At 47.5% G+C, this 20,168-nt stretch overlaps 1 protein-coding gene across 3 annotated transcripts in view; it reads left to right on the top strand.

Annotated features, from left to right (window-relative positions):
* Positions 1 to 20,168, top strand: part of pogzb (pogo transposable element derived with ZNF domain b) — a 39,873-nt gene that overhangs the window by 2,539 nt on the left and 17,166 nt on the right. Inside the window, exons 2-10 of one of the 3 annotated variants that reach the window (XM_066721423.1) lie at positions 2,005 to 2,132; positions 5,305 to 5,469; positions 5,846 to 6,090; positions 8,079 to 8,187; positions 8,540 to 9,244; positions 10,306 to 10,590; positions 15,520 to 15,612; positions 15,942 to 16,163; positions 17,798 to 17,889. In XM_066721423.1, the coding sequence (XP_066577520.1) occupies positions 2,006 to 2,132; positions 5,305 to 5,469; positions 5,846 to 6,090; positions 8,079 to 8,187; positions 8,540 to 9,244; positions 10,306 to 10,590; positions 15,520 to 15,612; positions 15,942 to 16,163; positions 17,798 to 17,889 (2,043 nt within the window). In that variant the 5' untranslated portion in view covers position 2,005. The remainder of the gene's footprint in view (positions 1 to 2,004; positions 2,133 to 5,304; positions 5,470 to 5,845; positions 6,091 to 8,078; positions 8,188 to 8,539; positions 9,245 to 10,305; positions 10,591 to 15,519; positions 15,613 to 15,941; positions 16,164 to 17,797; positions 17,890 to 20,168) is intronic. The other 2 variants (XM_066721424.1, XM_066721425.1) reach the window with 2 other exon arrangements.

Genomic DNA, 20,168 nt, shown 5'->3' with positions numbered 1-20,168 from the left:
TTTTAAGTTAATGTCACACTACATGAATTTTAGCCTGATTTTACAGGTTTAATATTTACGACTCAATCGGCACCGATTGTGTAGGGTAACATGATCGGCGTCGCACAGACCGGCAGCAGCCAATGAGAGCTGAGCTGAATAAAAAACAGGAAGCATAAACCTGAGTATTTAATTTATTCAGATACTTTCAATAACAATGGATGTTTTGGGGCAGGTTATTTTAAAAACTCTAATACAGGGAAAATCTTAAATATTAATCACCTCCAGGTTTCACAGCAGAGTATACAGGCTATTGCCCTCGTCTCCCCAGCCATGTCTTCACCCACATTCCCTTTACTATCTGTCGGCAACAGCGACGAGCTTGACTTCGTGTTCTTGTTGCGCAGATTTCTGCGGTTCTGCAGAGTTCCACTGATCCCATTGTCTGCACACACCTGCGTTTCACGAACGTGACCTGTAACTGTCCAGCTCCGTGTTTGTTTACCTTTTCTTTGGATGGATTGTGCATGTTTCTGTGAGATTCAGGGAGTTTACAGGGAGCTCCCCACGACACCGGATTTCAGACCAGGCGCAGTCCCCTGTACTTAAGCGAACATGTAGTGCGCAGTCCTTCATGATGCGAAAGACGGTCGTTAAGTGTGAGCTGCCCACCTTTCTCAAAATCAGGTCGTATTTTAAAAATCGTGTAGTGTGACCCTAGCATGAGGAGTAAGGCGCACCTCGGTTGCCTTCTTGTAGCGCAGATCTGCAGAATCCCACCGATCCCATTGGTGGAGCAGCGCAGATCCGCACAGAGCTCTTGCGTCTTCCATGCCATCCTTGTAAAATGTCATGGGCACAACCCCTGTTCACATATGTACATGTGCAGCTACATGTCTTGAGTTTTATATTAATCAGTGGGGTGGTGGGGGGGGGGGGAAATAATTATCTCCTATTTATTCTTAGTGAAGTCTTTTTGGGATGGATTATGGTGCATAGGTAGAATTTTATTGGGGGGGTGCTAGTGGATTTAGCCTTAGCAAATGTGTGGGGCGGAGCTTGTGTTTTGAAGTTTTTCATTGTTTTTTTGACATGCACATATTTGGTTGGTCAGCCAGCAATGATTTTTGGCCAGGCCTGATTTGTGCTGTGGGAAAACCTGGTTTTGTATTGGAACATAAGAAAGTTTACAAACGAAAGGAGGCCATTCGACCCATCGTGCTCGTTTGGTGTCCATTAATAACTGTGATCCAAGGACCCTATCCAGTCTGTTTTTGAATGTTCCCAAACTGTCTCTTCAACCTCATCGCTGGGGAGTTTGTTCAGATTGTGACGCCTCTCTGTGTGAAGAAGTGTCTCCTGTTTTCCGTTTTGAATGCCTTGAAGCCCAATTTCCATTTGTGTCCCCGGGTGTGTGTCCCTACTGATCTGGAAAAGCTCCTCTGGTTTGATGTGGTCGATGCCCTTCATGATTTTGAAGACTTGGATCAAGTCCCCACGTAGTCTCCTCTGTTCCAGGGTGAAAAGGTTCAGGTCCTCAGTCTCTCAGTAGGACTTTCCCTTCAGACCTGGAATAAGTCTGGTTGCTCTCCTCTGAACTGCCTCTAGAGCAGCGATATCTTTCTTGAAGTGTGGAGCCCAGAACTGTACACAGTATCCAGTCTGAACATCACTGCCCTTGTTCTCAACTCTACACTTTTGACAATATACCCTAACATTGTGTTTGCTTTTTTTATTGCTTCCCCACAGTAGTATTGATTGTACTACTGCACTATTGTAATATGCTTCAGTTGCTTATGGTGTCAAATGTAAGCCTGGATAAGGGCATCTGCTAATAAATTAGATATAATTGCTGGAGCAACAAAAGAATCATGACATTTATGCATAATTACAGCCTTTTAATTGAATTCACCTCTGGATAAGGTGCTGCTGGCCTTTACGCATAAATGCATGCATTTTGACCTCATGCCTGCTGATGATCAATTCTGCACTTTTGTTTAAACATTATATACATCTTTTCCCCAGAATGGCGGACGCAGATCTGTTCATGGAGTGTGAGGAGGAGGAGCTGGAGCCATGGCAACAGATGAACGATGACGTGGAGGATGAGGCCGTGGAGGAAACGAGTGTGACGGATCGCAAAATCACAGCGGGTATGTGGCATGTGGACTGGGGCAGAGCGATGCAGCTGTACTACAGTCGCTGTGGCAGTGACTCCTGATTTCAGAGGGTTTGAATTTCGGTCTTTTCTTCGATCTTGGCCTCGGGGAAAGCACTTGATTTTCCCCTCGTCGCTTCCACGCCACTTGTTTTAGATGCTTGTTGTGGAATTGGAGTCACCCTTGTTAATGGCATCTTTGCAATTAGCATAAAGGCTCTGTTTTTACATGTTAATTCCTTAAATGCATCCTCACTTAATGGGGCAATTAAAAGAAAGCTAGGACTTTATGGTATATCGATTGAAACTGGATTTTTAGGGTGTTTTCACATAGTCCTCTTTAAAAGAACCAAACTCTGTCCTATTTAGTGGACCAAGAGAAAAAGAACTTGGTTTTCTTTGATTTCACACTGTCCCTCGCCTTGAAAGAGGACCCAGATCTGTGATGGGGTCTCAGTCCACCTACCATTCACAATATTCTTTGAAAACCCAGACCATCCGTGCATATATGTTAACATTAAATGTGTGTATGTATACACCGATCAGCCATAACATTATGACCACTGACAGGTGAAGTGAATGACACTGATAATCTTGTTATCATGGCACCTGTCAGTGGGTGGGATATATTAGGCAGCAAGTGAACATTTTGTCCTCAAAGTTGATGTGTTAGAAGCAGGAAAAATGGGCAGCGTAAGGATCTGAGCGACTTTGACACGGGCCACATTGTGATGGCTAGACGACTGGGTCAGAGCATCTCCAAAACTGCAGCTCTTGTGGGGTGTTCCCGGTCTGCAGTGGTCAGTACCTATCAAAAGTGTCCAAGGAAGGAAAAGCAGTGAACCGGCGACAGGGTCATGGGCGGCCAAGGCTCATTGATACGCATGGGGAGCGAAGGCTGGCCCGTGTGGTCCGATCCAACAGACGAGCTACTGTAGCTCAAATTGCTGAAAAAGTGAATGCTGGTTCTGATAGAAAGGTGTCAGAACACACAGTGCATCGCAGTTTGTGTATGGGGCTGCGTAGTCGCAGACCAGTCAGGCTGCCCATGTTGACCCCTGTCCACTGCTGAAAGCACCTACAATGGGCATGTGAGCATCAGAACTGGACCACGGAGCAATGGAGGAAGGTGGCCTGGTCTGATGAATCACGAGTTCAAGGTGTTGACTTGGCCTCCAAAATCCCCAGATCTCAATCCAATCGAGCATCTGTGGGATGTGCTGGACAAACAAGTCCGATCCATGGAGGCCCCACCTCACAACTTACAGGACTTAAAGGATCTGCTGCTAACGTCTTGGTGCCAGATACCACAGCACACCTTCAGAGGTCTAGTGGAGTCCATGCCTCGACGGGTCAGGGCTGTTTTGGCCGCAAAAGGGGGACCAACACAATATTAGGCAGGTGGTCATAATATTGTATATGTCGATGTATATGTACAGTGGCTTAATTAACATTGGTAGTCTATAATAATGAGGAGAATAATAACAAACAATGCTATTTTGGTTATTAACTATAATTGTTTACTGTTTGAATTTACTGTTTTTGATGTATGCTAATTTAAAATTGTAATTGTGATTCGAGAGGCTCTGGGGGGGAAAAAACGTCCATCTTTCACGAGTTAGCTAACGTGAGTTACCTTGGCTCACAAGCTGGGAATCCCCAATTCCGAGGAAGACTGGGTGAGCTCTTCAGTCAAGAAATGTGCACAGATCAAGTGATGCACGAATAATTCTCCACGCCAAAACCCTGGTGTGAGATTGTGCGCAGAACATGTAATGTATGCATCATCTGCTCATCAAATCCGCACATTGATTCTGCAACCAGATGCGGCAGACGACAGATGGAAATCTTAAGGTGGACTCGCGTTAGATTTTGGTATTTTTGTTTCATGTTGAACTAACTATCAAAAATCATTGTGATAAACCACAGGGGAAGAATCTTGTATTTTTTTTGTGACTAAATGCTGCTTCCCAGGTGGGCTAGTAATTTGTATTTGTCACTCACCCTGCCTTCAAAATACTTGCATGGGGCGAGGAGGAGTGCTGTCCTCTCCTTCTCAGACCACACAACCCCACGACCAGCAGCCATGACTGTTTTGATTTTGAGTGCCCCAGACAGTGTTATTGAGTCATGGGAGCTATGCCTGGTAAATTACGAGCGCCAAGAAAGTAATCCGAAAAGTGGTTATGAAAGCAAGCGAAACGGAGGAGCAAGCAAACCGCATCACGGACCTGAAAGAAACTGCACTGAGACCACCTGCCAAGATGGTCCGAGTTCGGTTTGGTTCGCTTCAGAGGGGTCTGAGATTGTTCGGAGCGTTCACACATACGTGCACATTTTCACTTGGAACAGATGAAATGAACAAAGTGTGAAAACACTCTTAGTAACTGGTCAGTTTTTTTTTGGTTCACACCCAGTGACCGATTTTTAACTAATTTGCCTTTTTAAATCCATTGGAGGTTTCGAGTTAAATGTACAATATGTAAGGCACCTGAATTCTCCCAGCTTTTTGCTAGTGAAACCATTGTAAATAAATCTTAAGCAAGTAATTAGTACGATTTTTTTCAAAGTAATCGAAAGCTGGGGACAGGATTGCGGAGCACTGACCTATAGCTTGATATTGAGGTATTTCTGAAAATGTTGCAAGTGTGAAAGTCAGTTGGTCTTGGTTCATTGCCTCTGCTTATCTTGTACTGTGAGGGGAAATAACAGTTGTTCGTTTGTATGCAAATGTGACTTTTACATTGGACACAATTACGTTCTGAATTATGCTTTAGAAATTAAACCATTTGCATATTATGGGCTGCCCAGTTCATTAGCTTGTCTGGGCAGCTATCAGTTGGCAGGGACTTGAGAAGGAAAACTGACTTACATCCCTGCAGTGAGATGAGGTCAATAGTGTGAAGTGTTTATGGTTTAAATTGTGTACTAAAACTGTGTCCCAGGACATGAAGGTTCAGTCGCTTCGACACTGAACTGTACTTTTTTCACACGGAAGAAACTTTGCAAGCATTTGGCACTATCAAAGGTTTAAACCATCGCAGCCTTGCCATGGTGTTGTGGGCGTGGCATGACCTTTCCTCATTAACTGTCTCTGAGCTGGTGGGCTCATCAGAGGGTGGGTGGGTGTTCTCTGTGCTGATGGCATGTGTTCTGTGTGTTTGCAGTGTCCTCTGGCATGCCGGCGCTCGTGGCGGCCCCGCCTCCACCAACCCTGGCCCCGCCCCCTGTCGGATCACGCGTGACCACGTCCGTCTCCGTGCCGCCCCTCGTGGTCTCCAATGCCGATGCCGCCAAGAAGACGGTGGTGACGCTGTTCACCAACACTGGCTGTAAGTGAATGTCCCGGGAGACGGGCGGGTTCTCAAATGGTTCTAGAACTCCCCCCCGCTGGTGTCGTTTTGGATTTAGTCTCCATCGAGGCCGTGTTTAATCCGTAGGTGCCTGGGAAGGGTTGAGGTGTGTGTAGATTTGATCAAAACGTTTAAAACGTGCTGCGCAGCAAAAAATGGAAATGCTGGCCTTGATTATTCATCCCGAGGGGGGAAAGCAGACCTCTTGGATGCATTTATAGAGTGATGTTACCATGGTAATGTCTGTGTAGAATATCGTACATCCGTGTGACTCGCCTTGGATAAGCCCGCTCGATTTAAATAGGATCCGACCTGTGTGCCTTCGCTTCCCTTCATCCGCCCGTCTGTCCTGCAGCTCCGGTGTCTTCCGTGGTCCCCCCCGTGGCCCAGATCGCCGCACCTCCCGCCACGCCCTCGCTGGTGTCCCCTGCGGTGCCGCAGGCCATGCCAGCACAGGGGCAGCAGCTCATCTTGACGCAGAGCCCCGGCGGGCTGAGCACAGTGACCATGCCCCAGATGCTGCAGCCCATGCAGGTGATGCCCAGCGCTGGGCCGGGCGGCAGTGGCGTGACCAACCAGCCCTTCTTCATCACCACGCAGGTACGCACAGCTCGGCAACAACACGAAGGATTGGGGGGGTGGGGTGAATCCCTTCAACTTGTCATGGAACACTTGCACAGATCTACATCTATTACAAATAGTCACTGTGACTAGAAGAGTCTATAACCATCTATATAGAGAAACGGGGAGTCTGGGAGCATTTAGCCCTTATACCAGTGGTGCCCAAACACAGTCCTGGGGAGCCCCTATTCTGTAAGTTTTGTCGGTTACCCTAAATTGCTAATTTCGACCAGGCCTGGCTACTGTAGCTAATGGTAAAAACGATCTGAAGATGCAACTATAGGATTGTGCCTTACTGCTTTTGGACAGTCCAATAAACGTGTTGTAAACCGAATACGAAAGAAATGCAGGTTTCAATGGTAAATCGGCAAGTCTTAAAAGTAATCTACATTTTTTCTATGGTCGGATTTTGGCTATGGGCTATTAAAAGCAAGCTAAGGTAGGCTATGTAAAACATCCAGGTTTCAAACAATGATGTCTGGCTAGACATCATTATGTTATTATTTAGGTTAAGTAAATGTATAATATTCTAAAAAGGAAAGTCATTATAATGTTGGACATGGGCATATTAGATGCGAATTTCACACTTTCTCTCCCTGTCTGTCTGCAGGCTGAGGGTGCATTTTCTGGGAGTTGCTGTGGCATTTGAATTGTAGTATCAAGAGAATATGGTTGTATGATATACCTGGCCTGAAAGGAATGCACTCTGTAATAAATATATGCAACATTTAGTTTTTTTTTTTTTTTTTTAGTGGCATACGACATAGACAATGTTGACTTCTTCCTCACTGTCCAAATATGTGCATTGCGTCATTCAGGCTAGTGGAATCTGGGGCCGGTTGTACTAACAGGATCAGAAAACCGGATCGGATCCGGGCTCACTGGAACTGGCTCGTCAGTCTCTGTGCGGCTCCTTGAACATCAACCGCTCTAATGGCACAATGACAACCATAAGCCTTTCACAAAATTATAATGTGTTGTATTGCTGACAAGTTTTATTCATTAAACATTCAATTAATTAGTCCGTAATCCGAAAAGTTGTCCGTGAAGGACATTGCCCATTGGATCTGTTAAAACCTCACTAAGTATACAACCTTTCCAGTTTCTTGCACTGGTGTACATCTCACAAGCTACGCCACTGTTTCTTTAACTCCTCAACTACAAAAATAATATAAGAATAATAATTTGCCAATAATCAATTGTATTTATAACGCGCTTTTCTTATACCCAATATCGCAATAAGTCAAACAGCCAAGATCAAACGGGCAACACCGCAGTAACAACTCATGAGTATTTATAAACAAAACCTTGCAAATAACCTAGACCCATGTCGGCATGCAAAAAAAACAAGTATTTTAATTTTGGGACAGGTCAAGTTCATGTTGGGACGGCTGAAATTGCACTTCGGGACAGTGAGGAAGAAAGTTAGTTGCGAGCCCTGCACTCCAGCTTTTGTATCTCCATTTAATATAGATACAGTAATATCTACAAATTTGGAATCTTTCAGTATATTAACATCGTAAATCAACTTGGATAGAGGCTTTGTGCAATTTCTAGCCCTTTGAACGCATTGTAAACATCACGCAACGCACGGCAAGTGTCTGAAGAGAATCTGCTGATTTTTAGAACAGATTGTTTTGGAGATGATCTCGTAAAACGACACAAGTCTGGAGCAGCTCCTTTAGCAACATTTTCAGCCAGACGAGATGTTACTTCAACTCGGTGCCGATGATATCAACATTACTTATTTCCTTGTAATGTTTGTAAATCATGGAATATTTGTGTGAAATTAGTTTGAGAAACTGTCCTGCTTCATTTTATTTCAACAGGTTATTTATTGTCTGCTTCCTAATGTATGCATTAGTGTATGCCCACATTCATTTAATTTGTTTAATTTGGTGAAATGCACTTTCAACAGCTGTACCACTCCTGCCCAACTGAGACATGTAACGTTTTGTGTGCTGTAGGGGTTTCCTGTGAGGAACGTGAGGCCGGGCCAGAACTCTGTGAACCCACTGGGCATTGTGCTGAACGTTCAACAGGGCCAGACAGTCCGACCCATTACCTTGGTGCCAGGTATTTATTGCAAAGTGTGTGTGTGTGTGTGTGTGTGGCGAAACCCGCAAACTCTACAAATCACCTTTTCAGAAGTGCTCTTTTTTCAAAATAAGTGCAGGGGAAATCAATCTTTCATATTTTGGTTTCGGCTCAAATACTTTCGGTTCGCTTGTATTACGGGATGGTCACCAACATTGTCACAAGAATTTCAGACGGGGAAATTTATTTTTCGGTCCATGTGTCACCCAGCCAGTTCGGAAGTGTAATTTATCTATTTTTGTATCCACTGTCGTCCACAAGATTTGTGCACCCCTCTGGAGATGGACTCTGGTAGGTCCGCATCCAGTAACGTCACACTTTCATCCAATAGATCCGGAAAAGAGCGAAACTGTAAAAGTGCCAAGCCCCGAGCGAGACGAGTCCCCCAGGAAGAGGAGGCGGCGCTGCAGAACCTTCCAGAGCTGGTGGAAACTGGAGTTTGATTGGATCGAAGCGAGCGAGCAAGGGCTGCAGCAGGCATACTGCACCGTCTGCGACTGCGATTTCACCGTGGTGGGGGGGATGGAGGATGCCAGCCGGCACGGGGTGAGCCCGCAGCACCGAGCCAACCTCCGCACGTGGTACCCCGAGGAAGGAGGGGCGGTGGCGAACCTGGCACCCAAGAAGATCTTTCAGAAGCTGTGGAAGGCCGAGTTCGACTGGCTGCAGTCGAGCAAGCGGGGGCCCGAGCACGCGTTCTGCACCGCCTGTGGCCTCGACTTCACCGTGAGCACCGGCTTGCAGAGCGTGAAGGTGCACGAAGCCACGGTCGGGCACCGGATCAAAGTCCTCGGGCAAGACGAAAAAGAATCCCAAGACAACGGCGGGCGCCAGGTGGCGTTCCAGAAATGGTGGACCGCTAGCTTCGACTGGCTGGGCGAGAGTGCCAAGGGCCGGCATCACGCCCGCTGTTCGGTCTGTAGCGTGGATTTCTATCTGGAAGTGGGCCTGCGAGATGCCCGTCAGCACGAGGCCACTGCCCGGCACCAGGAAAACCTCAAGATCTTCGAAACTAAAACCCTGGAGGCCCTGTCAGGTAAGCTCAATCTTGCCAATATTCGAGCGCCAGTTTTGCTTCCATCTATTCATGGAATGGGGCGGCTGATGCGGTTCTATTTGGTGAGGTTTTTCGACCAGGACTATGAGAGGAGAAGCCTCCAGACTCTGGGGAGACTTTGGCAGACACTGAAAGACGCCAGGGGCTGATCCAACATCCCGGCCGAGAATCTGGTGGCATCCTGCTCTCGTGAATCCATTGCTGGGACTGAAGAGGTCTTGGTGAATTGGTGTATGAATCCTCCAAGCCATTCCCATTATGGCCAATCGTGTCTGCCATGCTGACGAGAGAGTCCCGGACGGAAGATGTTCATCGGTTCCTGTCCTCCAGCAGGATGTAGCACCAGAATCAAAAGGAGCTCGCCCTGTTTGGAGACTCGCGACCATCTGAAATATTCACGGGAAGCACAGGGGGCTTCGGGATCTGAGTTGGAGCGACTGGCCAGTCCTGCTCACACACTTCGACTCCTACCAACCCTAGATGCTTGAATCTCCTCTGCCAGCTCCCGGAATGCCGAGTACTCCCTGTAACCTTTATTCGGACTCGGACAGATGCTGGAAAAGTGTGTTGGTGTGTCTTGACCTCCGATTTACATGTGAAAGTCAATGCAATGGAACTCTCGTTTCCCAGAAATCAATGCCTGAATAATAGTTTTGTGCCGGACCATCCCGTAAACCATTTCTACGCTGAATGAAAGATTTGAGTCATGGAGAAACTAGGATCAGTTACAGTTAATAGAGACATTTCCTGTCGTCTCGGTCTTTCCGAATTGGCAAACCACACTGCGCTTCCTCCTGAGCTGACCCCATTTACACACTTGGAAGGAGTCTGGTGCAGTAAACGCTTGACATCTGGTGCCAGGTTTTTTTTTAATTTTTCATGCCGCATTCCAGGTGCATTTTGTTTTGTTTTTCCACCAGGTTTATTTTCAGGGTGCATTTTTGCTCCTCCTCCTATTGACCGTTATGAAAGTAAAGCTGTTGGTGGGCAAGTGAGAGCCAAACCCTGTGTGTGACAAACCCTTACTGTGTGTGTTCCAGCCCCTGGCACCCAGTTCTTCAAGCCCGCGGTGGGCGTGCCCCAGGTGCTCTCCCAGGTGACCCAGGTGAGACCCGGGACAGCGGTGCCCGGCCGGCCGCCCACCAGCACCTACACCACGGTGATCCCCGCCACCCTGACCATCCGCACCACCGCCGCCCCCAGCCACTGCCAGCCCGGCGTCAAGACCGTCACCACCATGAGCCCCACAAACGCCACCCAGCTGGTGCAGTCGTCCGCGCTCTCCTCCCCGGCCCAGACCATCTCGGTGCCGGCGTCCAAACTAGGTAAGGCCAGCGCTGGGGACCTGGAGTGGGTGGTGGGGGGTGTTTCTCTTCTATGTGGAGATGATTTGTTGTATGCTGGGGGAGTGGGTGAATTGCTCCCATTTACCTTGAATTTGGAACATGAGTGGTGAAGTAGTTTTTAACTTTGTGTACCCATGTGTGACAAGGGGCCCTACTGAGATTGTACTCCCAGCATGCCCCTGGGGGACACGTGCCTCCGAAATAAATGGCGTTCCTGCATATAATCCTATTGGTTTTGTAGTGCTGCATAACTAACTCTTTTCTTGTTTCGTTTGTTTTAAAACACTAAAGTGAAAAGGTTTACGCACTCTCGCACTCGTGAGATAAAGCTCCCGTCCTCTGTCAAAAGGGTCTCTGTGTAGCCGAGACCGGTTCTAACAAATAGCTGATCGACTCGCAGTCTGAGGTTTTTCTTCGGGAGTGTATGGCCAGGTTTGACCTTATGGTGAGCAAGGTCAAAGATCAACAATCGCAATCCTCCAATAATGCCCTGCCGTGCTACGGATTTGAAATGGATGTGTGTGAAAGCTGCTGGTTTTAAGGCATTTGAACCCGAGGCAGAGCACTGTTCATTTCACTTCTGTTTCGCCTCGCAATGATGCCCAGCCCAGGGGGTGGTGGGGAGGTGGGAGGACTGCCCAGCCAGTGGGGGAGGGTCAGGAGGAAAACTTCCGTCATGTCTGAGCGTAGATCTTTGAACTGCAAACCGGAAATGAAAGGAAACTCAAATATTCCCCTACTTGTCAAATGTAATGCTGCATCTTAATGAAATATTATACAAAACATCATCTGATGGGAACCCGCAGAGCCCTTGCACAAAACACCTCCTGCCTTGGAACCTGCGGAACCCTCAGCAAAAACTCCGCCTGCCTTGGAACCTACAGTGCCCTTGCCCAAAACGCCAACTGCCTCGGAACCTACAGAGCCCTCACCCAAAACTCCGCCTGCCTCGGAACCCTCGCCCAAAATGCCGCCTGCCGCGGAACCTACAGTGCCCTCGCACGTAAAGACACCGGCCGTGGAACCCACAGTGTCCTCTCGCAAAACGCGGTCCGCCACGGAACCCACGTTGCCCTCTCGCAAAAAGCCGCCTGCTGCGGAACCCGTGATGTCATCTGCCGTGTCGTTGGACGCAGAGAGGACGAGAAGGCAGCTCGTTCGATCTCCGCAAGGGTGCAACGCAGACGCCTCGTCGGCAGGGGATTCGGAAGGTAATTCCCTTTAATTTCTCATTCTCTGTAGTCTAGCTGGAAGATAAAGGGTTAAATAGTGTGTGTATTTTGCCAGAGTGCTGCTGTGGTTTAGAAATTGCGCAGCTTGGTGCACCGTAGAGTGCTTGGAATTCTGTAAGCTTGGCTGTGAACTTTAGTGGACGATTTTAAGAAGTTGATATCTGCGTCAACAGCAGGTCTTGATCTATGACTGTTTTGCTGCCAGTGCACAGAAAAAAGCCCAGGTTCTCCAGGGAAGACGAGGAGGACCTCCTCGCCGAGGTGGCGGAGCACTGGGACGAGCTCTTCGGCGGGCAGAGCCTCACCCTCCCCAGGGGCTCTAAAACGAACATCTGGACGGGCATCGCGGCGCGCATTTCGGCCTCCTCCCGGGCCCTGCGGGATGGCGAGGACGTGCGCAAGAAGTGGGTTTATATGAAGGGCACCTTGAAGCACAGAGCTGCGGCCCAGCGGACGGCTGCGAGCCAGACCGGCGCTGGATCCGCTCCCGGGATCGAGCTGAGCCCCTTGGAGCAGCGCGTGCTCTCTCTAATGGGGGAGGAGATCGTCGGAGGTCTGGAGGGTCCGGACTCTGGTACGTCTCTTTCAAAATGTATGAATGTTAAAAAAATGTAAATTGTTGATCCTTACCATTAAAGGCAACTAGTGATGTCAGCACTATGTTCTGGACCAGGGGTGTCAGACTCCAGTCCTGGGGGGCGGTGGTGTCTTCTGGTATTCGTTCCAGCCCAGCTGTCGGCTCCTAAATTGGTTTAATTAATCAATTAACTGAATTAATTGGACACTTCTTTCCAATGACTGCACTGACACTCTGTTCGTCCTCTAGGCACGGTATCCAGTCAGGGGAGCCGAATCCCTGTCCCACTCGTGACGGAAGAGCCTCGTCCTCAGGAATTGGGCCCAAGCATTGAGGTGGAGGTAGCGCTGGACCAGCCCGCCAGCCCTGTGGCTCCTCCTCCTCCTCCTCCTCCCCCCGAGCGCCCCCCGGTGCCACCTGCCGCCAGGCCCATGCCCCCGGCTGCGCCACGCCCTCTGGGCCTCCCCCCAGACGCCACGCTCTCCCCGGAGCTGCTGCTGGTGCTGGACAGGCAGCAGAAGACTAATGAAATCCTGGAGGAGATGCTGGGCGTGCAGGCGGACATGAGGGACTCCCTGGCGCTGCTGGCCAAGGACATCCACCGGCTCGTGAGTGTGGTGATGGGAGAAGACGACGACGCCCCCCTGCCTGTCTCTGCTGAGGAAGTGCCCGTCTGTGCCACTGCAGCAGCAGCTTCCCCACCCCACCCGGCGCCGCGTCCCTCAATGGAACTCTACACACTCCAGGCGGCCACGCCCCTCAACCCCACGGCCTACCACTACGCCTATCCTTCCGGCTCCTACCGATACCCCTCGCTCCCCGTACCGTTCCAACCCGCCCCGGTCTTCCCCGCACCTCTCCCGTACTCTGACCCCTCTGCGGAGCCCTGGCCCCCAGTCCAGATGTCCTCCTTCGCGTACGCCTCACCCGGCTCCTTCCCCGAGGAATTCGTCCAGGACCACCAGCACCCGGCGGACATCCTTGTCCTAGTGGAGCATCCCCCCCAGCAGGACCTCCCTCCTGTGCCACAGCCCGCTGCACCGCCACCGTGAAGGGTGTGAAGGAAACTGAGTCTCCTCTGCTGGATCAGAGGACTTTATATAAGGGTTACCTGATGTCTTGGGTGGGCCTAAGATTCTCGATTTTAGAGGATGGGAAACCGAACGCTGAAGCATAATCGTATTGCCACGGCCACCCTCACATTGTCCACAGCTGTCTGGCCCCCTCGACCTCCAGTCCATATACGGTGTTGATTTATTTTGTAAAGAGCATGTTTTTCCCTACAGTGGTCTTAGTGTCCCATTGCTATGTCCTGCTTCCTGTAAGGTTTCCAGGTGGAATGGCTTAAGTCTATGTGGAAGAATTTTAAAACTTTGAATCAAAGTCACTGAATAAAACAGGAAATGTATCACCTGGTACACTGGCACTGTACTTATTGTAAGTCTGAGAGGGGCCAGGGGTGGCCAACCCTGTTCCTGGAGAGACCCAATCCTACAGGTCTCTGAATTATCAACCACTGGGTACAACAAACACGTGGAACCTGTGACGTAATTGGCTTAATTAACCAGTTACAGGTTTTTGGATGCAACAGTATAAACTGGGACCAGGGTTGGCTACCTTTGCATTATAGTTTAACATTCCCTTTTTGGCGTGTTCCTTTTTAGGGGGCTTGGGGGCAAAAATGCCGTAAACTGTGAAGCCTGGCACAACGCCAGTATGTTGTTTTGGTTGCCAGACTCCAAAGACCACAACTGCATTTTCCCGTTCTGTCGTTTGTGTCTGTCAGGTGCTGTAATTATTTTCACAGTATGCACAGGAATGAGGCATAGAGGTCTGTAGATGTAGGAGGACAATCTCCCCTGCCCTCCTCGTATTCCCAGTGTACTGTGTCTACCTCCTTTTACGCGCTGGCATTTTGAAGACCCCCTTTTAAGTTCTCTATGGAAAGGATGTTCCCTTTCGTTTCAATGCGGGGGAAATTTTTAACAACTCCACAATACGCCGGGACATGGCTGTAGTGTGTTAATAATTTGAAAGTGTGGAGGTGCACAGATGGTTTAATTGCATACAGTTCACGCCCCTGCAAGTCTTTCGCAGAAACAAACGATCTGTGAAACGCGAATCCTGCTAACGAACTCGCAGTGGTATCAACTGACCGTTTGATTAGTTTCCTCCTGTGTTGACTGACTGTTCTGGCTCCGCAAAGTCAAAAGTCAGTCATATGCCTGCGTCCCAGTTCCACCTGTCCCCTCTCTTGTTCGCTTGCCAGTTGAGATGGGCAGGTGAAAGGCCGTGGAGAGGAATGGTTGTTCCCCTGTTCTCCCTCGCTTGACTCCGGGGGTGCGTAAATATGCGAATCTGACGTGAATTGTGATAAGTTGTGATGTTTAGTCACGGTGGAGTGATTGCCTGGCGTAGACTGGTATCGGGGTACGGAGTCTGTGCACCGCGGCCTGTGTGCTCAGCCGCATCAGAGCAATACCATCTGTGCTACGGGTCGCTGACCCCGTCCCCTAAAAATAAGACTCGCCAAACTGTCCTGCTGCCTAGGCCACCTAAAAGAGCCCACCATGAAAGATTACATTGTTTTAATTTTCCTGAGGAGAAGGCTGTCACACCTTCGTTTTGTTCTTGGAATTTTAACATTTCCCAGTTAAAGTTGTTTTTAATGGAAAACAAATGGAATAGTGGCCTGTCTACAGGGACAGTCGGCCCAAAGAGATTTTGAAATGCTTACTACACTTCAGTCTATTTCAAACACCTGACGCCAGCAGAGACCAAGGCTCCACTTCTTGCAGTTCAGGGATGTTTTTATTTTTTACAGTGTTATCCAATCCAAGTTTAAACTATTTCGATCAATGTAATCCATCGCTTCCGTCTATGGTGCTGTGTGGTCAAATGGAAATGGATGACGATTTTTTTTACTTTTAGTATCGATTGTTATAAGAAACAAAAATAACGTACGTGTTCTTGCTGTGCAGCATTCTAAATCCTGCAACCAACAAGGGACAAAAAAAGTGATTCAAATTGCAAGGGGAGTCGGCAGCGAGTCGTGTGACGCCAGAAACGGGGTTAGTCGTGTTTATGCTTGACTTGCAGCGGGTTTACAGGGACCAGCCCCTGTCACTCACAGACGGTTCCTGATGCAGGGGGACACAGTGGTGGAGGTACAGGAAATGGACAGTGAGAGAGGTAAAGGGTCACGGTTGAGCCCCTGGGTGGGGGGTCCGCCATCCTGCTCATTCCTCCCGCCTCACAGCAGACCGGTCTCCGAGACCCCGATAGCTTAATAGTGTGAATTGATATTCCGCCATTTTTAATTGACTTGCGTTTTATTTGAGCTTGGAGGCCCTTCCTCCCGTCAACGCAAACCTAGAATCTAGGAATGATTTCCCCCAGACACAGTAGCTGTGAAACGGCAGAGATGAGGGGTGGGTTCCCGACCCCCTTGTTTTGGGTGATATCGTCTTCCGGAGCCTGCCTGAGCCATCGTCTTTCTTTTCTTTCTCTCTCTGTGCTAGTGAACGTGTGTAACCTGGTGGCGGTGAAGCGTGGCGAGCACAACCCCGAGGTGCAGAAGCTGGTGAACCTGGTGAACACGGTCAGCCCAAGTGCCGTGGCCCAGCCGCCCACCCTGCAGGTTGTTATGACCAACAACAAGGCCCCTGGCAACGGCCTCCCCACCGCCACCACGACCAGCAGCGGCGCAGCCGTCTCCTCCCTGCCCCTCAACAGCATCCAAGGTCAGGCCCTCCGTGTGGGGATCTGCCGATTTTCTCTTGTTTTTGGGGTTGTTTCTCTTTTCCCAAGATTCAGTTAAAAATCAAAAGGCAAACCACATTTCCTGGTGATGCTGGGATGCAAGTTGAGCACTGACAGTCTTGGCTGAATGTATCTTCGTTACACGTGAAATAAACCCTCTCTGTTTATGCATTATGATTAGAGGACTGAGAAGGTATCTCGTGTTTGTGTGTGCGGAACGGTAGGGACAGTGCAGCAATGCAGAGTGGATGTCATGAAGTTACGTCCTAATTTGGTTCGGTGACGTGTCTCGATGTACGTGATATCGACTCATGTTAAAGCGGAAGCTTCTACTCGAAACCATTGTGACAATTCGAGTAAACCGCAAACTCTGCACTGTGAACAAGTTATTGGAGAGCGGGGAGATTTCGTTACAACCACCTGTTAAATCGACGAGATCACTATAGTTTAGTCCAATTTGTCTCCACGTATTACTCGTTCTCAACACAGTAAGCGCTTTGTCTCTCCTTCAAAACGACAACAACATCCCTGCACAAGATCCCAGTAGACCGAAATATAGTGTACTTACACGTGTACATGGAGTATTAGACCCCCACCAGGGCTTCTCCCGTGGACCCCAAAGGGGGCCGCTATACCCCCGGCCTAGGTTGTAGCGCCTTCAGACTTTCGGATTTTATCTTCACCCACTCATGTCTGAGTGTTGGAAACAAACCTAACGTGTGCGATGCCTTCTTGCAGCCATGCACGGCTAGAACAAAAAGTGCGCTATTAGGTATTATTCATTGACTGTGCTGCTGTTCACTTTAGCTCTCAATACAAAAATACAAGATTTAATAAAGTAAATGAGCAATGAGCTACATATACCTATGTTTTCAAGTTGCTTCAGAGGCTCTTTTTATTTTATTAAGTTACTTGCACTTTATATTGAGAATAATCAGGCAGCACTGTGGAGTAGTGGTTAGGGCTCTGGGCAGCAGTGCAGTGCTGTTGTACCCTTGAGCAAGGTAATTCACTTAGATTGCTCCAGTAAAATGCCCAGCTGTATAAATGGGTACAAATGTAAGTCACCCTGGATAAGAGCGTCCGCTAAATGACAATAATAATAATAATAATAATAATATCCCATTACCAGGACACCAGATTAACAAGAAGTATCTGAAGTATATGCATACTGTGTTTTTCTGGGTATGCACATACGCATACAACAATTTTAAGTGTCTTTAGCTTAGCCAAAATGTGCAGGGTTGGCAGGTCTGATATTAAAAGGGTCTGATTTGAGAGCTTGGTTGAAACAAAAAACAGCAGGATAGGGGGTCCCCCAGGACGGGGGTATGAGAGCCACTAGTTTAAAATGGTTATTCTCAGGGGGAAAACTACACTTTCTGTGTGAGGTGGGGAGAGCATTGTCCTGTTGTCACCATTGCCAAATCCTCTTTGTACTTGAACTTCATATCCAAACATGAGTCCTTCTATATTTTTAAACCTCAAAGCTTTTGCCACTTTGATTTATTTCCTTAAATGTGTCCTGGGGCCTCTGTTCACCCCCATGTCTTTATACCTTTTAATGTATTGTGAAGTGTATATATTTTTTAACAAAGCCATTAATGTTTCGCAGTGGGTCCCGCCACGTCTGTGCCGTCCTCCAAGATGTGCCCGCGCTGTGGTGCCCAGTTCAGACTGGTGGAGGCGCTGAGGGGGCATATGTGTGTAAGTATTTGCTGCTTCCGGATCGGCAAGCACAGCAGGATATTCCTTCTCCGTTCACAAAGTTCAGGGACTGTAACTTAAGAACAGTTGTGAATCGCAAGTTCCAATAGAAATGCATTAAATCGGTCCCCTCATTCTCAAGATGAAACAAAATTTAAAAAAAAAAACGGCAAACAAGGTCTTTTTCTGGGTTAGACTGCAGACTGATCAATAGGCTCATCTGTGTATTTGGTCATGTGTGCGGCACACGCGGCACACTCTCCCCAGTATTTCAGTTTCCTCCACAGATGGATAAATAAGTACAATTTAACATGGTTCTAAGTCTATCCAGACATGATATTGATGAGACGGGTGTGCATTATCCTATTACAAGAGCTGTATATTACTATTCATGACGTGGTAAAGAACTGAACAAAAAACACTTGAAAATGACCATTTCAACACATGACATGTTTACACAAAGACTGGATATACAGACAGTTGGGGTTGTTATTAGAAATTGGCTATATGTGTATCATATCATATCGCTGGGTACTTGCCAATACACACCCCTACAGAGCCGCCAGCTAATCATTTAGCTACGTTGCCTCCCGAGCCGTTATTATCATTGATCTGAGCCCTTTTGCCTAATGTCCTTGGCCCGTGTTTCTAGCTCAGTGTGAGAACAGCGGTTTCATTCCCAACAGCAGTATGTGGCAGTAATGCATCACTTGGTTTGTCATCCAGCTGTGGGACTCACTGGAGAAATGTCTGAACATGCATGTCGCAGCCAGTCTACCACGCAAAACACAACTCAGGCGAAAGCATCGAAACTGTGGGAGTATTTATAAGAGAGAGCGAATGATAACCGTACGGTGCTTTGTGGACTGTGTGAATCAGAATTAGCTTTCCAAAAGAGCACATCTGATAAGCTAGAGCACTTGAAACGAAAAGCATGGTACGTTTTTTGCAAACGTTGCTAGTAGGGCAACTGTGGTATTAATTATGAAATTGCGCTGACGTAAGTGTTTTAATTTCCGGTAAGGTTTTCTCGTGCTAATCTATGCAAAAGTCTATATCCAAAATTAGACATTGCATTTGATATCCCTATACATGCATGTAATGCTACATCTGTCTTCAGTCATGGTGCACGTAGATGCAATTTTCCAAAAGTACAGAATAACTTAAGTGACTTTTGAATACAAGCACAGTAGAATTTCTTAGTTAAAATCAATTGGCTCTCGCCAATGCTTTTGCCACCGGCAGTCACAGCATTGAACAAATTCATTGATGTAAACCTGAGTTTCTCAGCTTAAGTGTAAAGTACGCATATGTGTGGCGAGATGGAGGACGCGTGGATTATGTTCATGTTTCTGAGCATTTAACCACTGCAATACCACGATGTACACACCTGTCAAATTAAAACCCCCAGTACTATGTAGTTTTATGTCATTCCCAAAGCCAGTGATGGTACTGTAGAATGAGAATTGAAAGCCGGGAACCGTGATCATGCCATGTTTTTATCCAATTGCATGTTGTTTAGAGCCTCCATGTACCTGTGCACGTTTAGAAGTCTTCCATCTATTGCAGCAATCCATTCACCTTTTATAAGTATATAAATAATTTTATATTGTAATTGCTAGTTTTATTAGTTGCACTTGTTTAGTTGCTAAAAACTACGTAAATTACAAGAGCTGTACAGTGCTGTGGTGAGACGTTCAGAAAACAGTGCTGAATAGAGGCAATGAAGCAGCGTCTGCGCAGACAGATACATAATAGGAATAGGATGCCATGTTGGCACCAGGACCCCATAAGAATGCATTGATAAAACAATGTTTTTATTGTGATTATGGACACTTTAGTTGTTTTGTTTTAGTCTAAAACACTTGAAAGGGTCAAGTTGAGTCAGATAAAAACCTACATAACATTACAAGCTTCGTACTGATAAGATGCACCCTGGTCTGATTTGTAATTTGTGATTAGTGTTTAGTTTATTATAAAGTAAATGTGTCAGTGAGTTTCCTGTAAAAAGATTGGATTTACTGTATTCAGTGCAGTGAGTTCAAACTAGTTTTTGAAAGGAAAACAAATAAAACTGGAAAAAGGTACAGAACAAAAGGTGCCTTCTGGCACTTTATTTGGGCTTCTCCACAAACATGCAGTATCCTCCTCACGGATCTATATGCACAAATTACAACAAAAACTAAAAGGCCGCGAGTCATGGCACTTTCTGGTTGCAATGTGCGGCGATTTGTGTTTTGTTCTACTAGATAAATATCTAAATCAGGAGATCATTTACA

The sequence above is a fragment of the Amia ocellicauda genome, chromosome 14 (genome assembly GCF_036373705.1).
Source record: "Amia ocellicauda isolate fAmiCal2 chromosome 14, fAmiCal2.hap1, whole genome shotgun sequence".
Taxonomy (NCBI): Eukaryota; Metazoa; Chordata; class Actinopteri; order Amiiformes; family Amiidae; genus Amia; species Amia ocellicauda.
Note: the sequence above shows the minus strand (reverse complement) of the source record. Positions and strands in the feature narration are given on the sequence as shown.